Below are 7,011 nucleotides of genomic sequence, written 5' to 3'. Positions count from 1 at the left end.
GACCAAAAGTAGAATCAGACTTATAAATAAAGAGAACAAACTGATGGTTGCCAGAGGGTAGGGGGGTGGGAGGATGGGCAAAATGGGTGAGGTTGAGTGGGAGATACTGGTTTCCAGTTATGGAATGAATAAGTCGTGGGAATAAATGTCACCACACAGGGAATATAGTCAATGATATTGGAATAACATTGTATGGTGACAGATGGTAGCTACCCTTGTGGTGGGCATAACATAATGTATAGCGATATGGAGTCACTCTGTTGAACACCTGAAACTACATTGTGTTTCAACTATTCAAAAAAATAACAATAATAAATAAAATAAAGCGAGAATCTGACCAAAAAATTGAGTGCTTAAAAAACATTTAAGAAATCATGAAAACACATAGTAGTTTAATAAATGTATTCTATTTCTTTTAAAGTATTAATAAAAACAATGAAAAAATCTTTTCAACCCAAAAATACAGATGCTGAACTGTTAACAGTAATTATCACCAAGTCTAAGGTAATGGGTAATTTTCATTTTCTTCTTTTTGTTTGCATCTGTGCTCTTAAACTTAAGAATAAACAGGTACTACTTCTGCAATAAAGAAAACAAGCAATGAGCTGAGAGAAGATATTCTCAATGCACGCAATAAACAAAGAAGATCCAAAATACACAATAAACTGCAAATTATGAAAAGGCAAATGATATCTCATATTCATTGAATATTTACACTTTGGTTTTCACTACGACAAATTCTTTTCGTGTATTATCTCATTTAATCCTTCTAGCTACCTCCTCAGGTCTATACTATTTTCTTCCTGTTAACAGATGAAGAAACTGAGACTCAGAGAAAGTTATGAACCTTGCCCATCACCACTGAGTTAGTAAAGGGTAGGACTGGGATTAGAACACAGGAGTCTGGCTTTTGAGCTTAGTTCACTACCCAACACTACCAAGAAGCTTATGGGAAAAAAAAATGTTAAATTCACTAGCAACCAGGGAAGTACAAATGAGACAAAAAAAGATGTGCTCTCTCTCTCTTTCTCAAGAGAAAAAAAAAAGGTAAATAAGGTGTGGTATATTCAAATGCTTGCTACAGAGAATGTAGTAGGCTTGTGTATAACAAATAGGTAGATGTCAGAAATATGACGCTGAGTTACAATTTCTTCAGAATAATGTGGATATCATGCCACCATTATAGATTTTCAAACTCATACAAGAACAATTCTATGGGTTCAATAGTCTGTAAGCAAAAGTTTAAAGGCCTATGGGATGACTCAGTTTAATGGTAGTGGTTGATTCCTGGAGCTGGAAATATTCAAAGGACCCTTCAATGGCATCTGTAATTATTTAATCCTTTTTTAAAAAGATAAAAAGGCTCAGACTAAATATGGCAAAACATTAAGTGTTTATTTGGGGTATGGAGAAATGGGGTCTTTGTATTTTTATTTCTGTCTGCAAGTATCTCTCTCTCTCTTTGTCTCCCTTTCTTTTTTTTTTTTTTTTTTTTTTTTTTTTTTTTTTGATCTTGGAATACTTTAATATCACATTGAGCACACTTCTCAAATCTCAGTGATTATAGTCCAGAGTTTTCACTTAACACATTTTTAAAATATAGAAGTTTTTCTTATGCCCTCTAGTTAATGAAATTTTCTGACATGGTTAATTGTTTGTCTCCCTTTCTATATAGGGATACATAAATGCATACAGATATGTAGATATACATAAACACATATCTTTTTATTTTATGAAATATATGGAGTATTTATTTCTCAAAATAAAAGTGAGATTTAGGTAGTAAAATTAGAGAGGGAAGAGTTAGTATCACAAGCGGAGTCCAGACCAAATCAATTATTAGACACATTGTTACAGAGATGTGTCTAAAATAGTTCTAGCTTGGAATTTATAGTTCCTAGTGCAAAAAACGATGCTGATTATTATTTGTAAGCACATGGAAAGACTGCTTCTGCATGACATGTCTACTTTTGATGTCATTTTCACCTCCACATCCCTTACACAGTAGAAAATCATGTGTACACTTTTGGCTGTAATCAGAGTGAACTGATATGAACTTCTAGAGGTGAGGAGAGAACACAGGAAAAGCAATAAAGCAATGCCTGGAACCATGACATAGTCACTGTAGAAGAAAGCCTTTGTCCTCAACTCTCAATTGAAGCATTAGGGTGGTGGCAGCCAATGGAGGGGCCTTCAGTTTAGGGGTACCCATATAGCCACTCCTAACTTGGTTGCTCACAACCCTAGAAAGGCTCAGGTTGGTTAGAACCTACTTGTATGATACGAAATGAGCCCTGTCAAGTCTGCCCATGACTCTGGACAATTCTGAAACATCCTGGATCAGTGAGCAGTTCTTCTGTTACCAAGTACATTCAGAAAGGCCCTTTTAACATCTTTGTTCCGGAGGCTGTAGATGATGGGATTGAGGAAGGCAGAGACAACATTGTAGAACAGGGCTAGCTTCTTGTCCCGCTCTGGGTCATACCAGGAGCCGGGCCTCATGTACATGATCATGGCTGGTCCATAGAACATGATGACCACAGTGATGTGGGAAGCACATGTGGAGAAAGACTTGAGCCTCCCCTGGGATGAGTGGATTCTTAAGATGGAGGCAAAGATTCGGATATAGGAGGCCAGGATGAGGGAGAATGGAACCAAGAGCAGGATGAAACCCAAGATGAAGTCCAAATGGTCATTGAAGGACGTGTCTGCACAGGCCAATTTCAGGACAGCAGGGACTTCACAGAAGAAGTGGTTTATCTTCTGGGGGCCACAGTAAGGCAGATGCATGGTGAAGATGGTATAGATCAGGGCCCCAGCTATGCTAATGAAGCAACAGCCTATGACCATCTTGATACAAATGGGACGGCTCATGAGTAGGGGATAGTGAAGGGGGAAGCAAATGGCTACATACCTGTCATAGGCCATAATGGCATAGAGGACACACTCAGCAATGCCGAGGACCAAGAAGATAAACATCTGGGCTACACAAGCTCCCCAGGAGATGGTTTTCTTTGGACACATCATATTAACCAACATCTGGGGCATAGTGGTAGTGACATAACTCACGTCCACCAAGGAGAGGATACTCAGAAAGAAGTACATGGGTGTGTGGAGGTGTGATTCCAGGTAGATCAGGGTGATGATAAGTCCATTACCCAGAAGAGTGACGAGGTAGAGGAGAAGGAAGAAGGAGAACAGGGCTATTCTGACCTGTGATTCACTGGAGAATCCCAGAAGGATGAACTCAGACACAGAGCTGTGGTTCTTCTTGCCAAGGCTGTGCATGGTGGTCTGCCTATTAAGGAGACAAGGACTTCCCTGTTCTGCCTTTAGCCTTGGGGGAGGGAGGACAGAGTTGACAGAAGCTGAGTCACACACACAGAGCGCCTTGCACAGTAGCTCAAAGTAATTTCATCAAACCTGTTGAGTGAGGTGCAGCAGGAAAGGAAGAGAGGGCATCTGTGGCACTAGGAAATAAGTCAGGAGATCTGGATTCATTCCTGTAATAGAACATAGGATGCCTGATGGCCCACAGGTCCTTCTCTGGAAATCACCCTTACCCACAAAGGGCAAGGGATTCAGTACCCATGTTTGTAGTGGCAGGCCTAGCCAACCTCTGGCCACTGCTGACTTGTACCAAAGGTGTACACCTGTCCCAGTCTGGAGGACAATTCTCTGGTGGGATTTCAAAATTACAACATTGTCGATGTCTATGCCAGTGGGCTGTGGGTGCCTGAGGTACCAACAAACCGGAGCCAGTGATGATGACATAGCCATAGGACAGCTGGCACAATAGAGAGGAAAAGTGGCAGCCTTGCAGAAATGATAGAGCAGACATGCAGGGCAGCAAAGAAGAGACCTCACAGCCCAAGCCACTGAGAGTGTGACTCTGGCTCCTGACTTGTACCCCCAGATCCCCCTTTATATCCTGTGCTTAGATACCTGGAAGATTTTCTGTTGAATTCTTATAGTTACTACCCCATGACCACATTTTAAATTCCGCTCTTTCTGAATGTCCCGTGGTTGTCACTTACCCAGCTGTGTGACCTTGGGCAAGTCCCTTCACTTCCATTGGCCTCAGTCAACCCACCTGTTAGATATGAAGAATCTAGGTACAGAGTAATGGGAAGGAGCATATGAGATTCTGTATGTCAAGACATTTGGCAAAATATAAAATGCTAGACAAATAAAGGGATTAGTACAAGTGGAATGAATCCGGAAATAAGAAGAGTAAAGGGCTGATCCTTACTATGTCCCTGATTTGCTGTGTGATCTTGGGTAACTCCATATCCTTCTGTGAACTTCACAGTCCCATTTTTAAGTGAGGCTGTCAGACTTGCCCACTCCAAAGAAAACTGCGATCTCTGTTATTCTTTGATCCCAGGAATAGCAGACTGAAGACCTGTGATCACCTGTGAACCTGTGCCATGAACATCAAGGGAAAAGCTGAGCTGGGCAGTCCGCTGACCAGGACTGCGTCAGCAAGATTCCTTCTGGGAGTTGAAGATGTGAGACCAGAGGAGAATACATAGACTGTAGACTTGGTGTCAACACACCTGAATCTTGTAGCCTCTTAACCTGATCCTAAGTCACTTAGTCTCTCAGAGTCCCACATCCTTCATGTGTCATATCTCCTCCTTAGCGGAGATCATGCGAAATATATCTGATCTAATGACAGGGCTCACTTTGGGGCATTTAGATAATGGGCAGCTGAGTGGAAGGAGGGGTAGAGGGAAGAGAGAGGAGCTATCCTGGCATTTTCAAGCATCTGAGGCTCCAGAGGACAGGGTTGAAAACACGATTGTAGGGACTCATTGCCACGGGGTGCTGGGGGAATCTTGAAGATGGAAACATTGTTTGAGGCTGTCTGGGCAAAAGAAAATGGTTCATATTTTTGTGTAGATCTTTAGGGAACACCAGCAATTGGATGAAAAAGAAAGAGGTCCTAGATCAGAGATGTTTGTGAAGCAAAGAGGAGAACTAGGGAAGCTCAGAGTCTTACACATTGAGGGGAAATTTTTGAAGAGATTAAGACTGGTCAGCAGTGCCAGTGGCCAACCCCAAAGCCCAGAGGATGAGGGCTGCAAAGAAGGAAGAGATCAAATCTTTCTTTCACAATGTCCACACCCCAGACTGGGCTTTTTCAGGGGCTTCTTGGTGATCTTCTTCCCGGTCCACCCACCCGCCACTGGTACTGTCATCTATCCTGCCTGTTCTCATGCCTCATTAGACTGGAATTTAAGGAGTCTCCCATCTGTCTCCAAACATTTCCAGGTCTGTAATTCACCAGTACCTCACGGAGACTTCAGAGCCATGATGTTAACAGCATGGGCCCCAAAGGACCCTAGTCTGGGCAGTTGAGATGCCCTCCTATCTGAGCCACAGATCTTTCAAGCTACCCAGCTTTCTTAGTATCAGCCACATGTGCCATGGTGATCTACACTGTCTTCCTATTGAGCTGTTTATCTGTGGGAATGCCTTCTGTAACTCTTTCTGCTTCTCCACATTCCATTGACTTCCAAGGCTCAGCTTTGGATTTCCTTCTCCTTACTCAACCAGTCTAGCCCTATCCATTTTGTGTACTGTCCTCCCAGCCAGGATGTAGGCAGAGGTTATGTCTCTTTTAGGTCTCTCTACACTATCTAGCAGGGACTGGCAGGCTGCTTTGGGCACCTGCTCCAGGACTGGGTCTCTGATTGCATAGTCTGCCAGGCTCTAATCACTGCATGACTGTGTCTCAAAGCACCAATGAAGAAACAATTAGATCAAGCACTTGGGCTAGGAAAATGCCATATTCAAAACTGCTCTCCTTTCTCTACTTGCCAACAATTTGCTGTTCCTTCCCAACCTTTGCTCTTTGGGTGCACAAAATGAAAGAGGATGCCTTATCAAGGGCCCTAGCACCCATTCTGGGCATGGGGCTGGTAGGGTGCTCCTGAGAGGGACCTGTGCAAGTCTAGGAAGTGCACTAGAGATCCTGCTCCTTTTCAGTGAGGCAGGTCCCCCCTTATCTCCTTCCCCAGTGCTGGGGTAGAGAAGACTGGGCTTCTTTGTCAATCTTGGAGGTGCTCAGGGAAGGAACCCCCCAGTCCCTCCCTCAGTCCCATGTACAAATGATCAGTACCTTGTTCTGCTTTAGTAGTCTCCTTCCCTCCCGTGGTACCAACAGCCTGCTTTCTCTTAGTCTCATACAGTATAGAAGGATTCAGCCCTTCACCTTAGCATGGTGGCTTACAGGGGAGACAGCGTCCCTATTAAGTGCAGGGAAGAGCTTCCAGCCAGCAGACCTGGAGGTCCTCTTCATACTACAGTGGGTTTAGAGAGTGTATTTCTGATCTCTGAAAAGCCTTGAGGATTCTTTGCCCACGCTCGTAAATGCAACACAGAGCCACTGGGCTGGATGAGAGCCTGGGCCAGGGAGTTTAATGCCACAAGACACTTCAGGCTTGGCCCCTAGAGCTAGTGAGCTGGGCATCCTTCTTAAATTTCCACTAGGGACTGAAACTTCTTCCCACTGAGACTGAAGAGGAGGGAGGAGTCCTACAGCTGAGCTACCATGTTTCTGTGTGACATAGTGATTGTACTAGTAAGATGTGCTTTGTTTCCTTCAGAAGCACACATATGTATCTCTATGTTCCCAGCATCTTACCCATGATTGTGTGCCTAAGGCTTGGATACGGACAGCGTAAATGTTGCTAATACTAGTGTCCTTATAACTGCCATTATCCAAGGCCACAGACCTCATTACGGCGTAAATGCTACAAAACCTATTGCATTAGCAATAACTGCCTAGTACTGTGCACTTACTTTGATCATATGGTACACTGGGCACAACACATAATACAATTCACCCTTGCAACAAAGGTCAGCAAGCCATTTGGTAGTCAGGAGTTTAAGAGAATTAGTGGCTTGTTCATACCTCCTAGCAGATAAATATATTGTCTGAATTTGAACCTAGATCTGCCGGATTAGAGATCATTCTTCTGCAGCATCTCTATGGTCAAGGTG

General features: G+C 43.3%; 1 protein-coding gene across 1 annotated transcript; it reads right to left on the bottom strand.

Annotated features, from left to right (window-relative positions):
- Positions 1 to 2,340: 2,340 nt before the first annotated feature.
- Positions 2,341 to 3,288, bottom strand: LOC131810490 (olfactory receptor 2A12-like). Its single transcript, XM_059138507.1, has one exon. The coding sequence runs from the start codon at positions 3,286 to 3,288 to the stop codon at positions 2,341 to 2,343; it is 948 nt and encodes a 315-aa protein (XP_058994490.1).
- Positions 3,289 to 7,011: the final 3,723 nt, after the last annotated feature.

Source organism: Mustela lutreola, chromosome 10 (genome assembly GCF_030435805.1).
Source record: "Mustela lutreola isolate mMusLut2 chromosome 10, mMusLut2.pri, whole genome shotgun sequence".
NCBI lineage: Eukaryota > Metazoa > Chordata > Mammalia > Carnivora > Mustelidae > Mustela > Mustela lutreola.
Note: the sequence above shows the minus strand (reverse complement) of the source record. Positions and strands in the feature narration are given on the sequence as shown.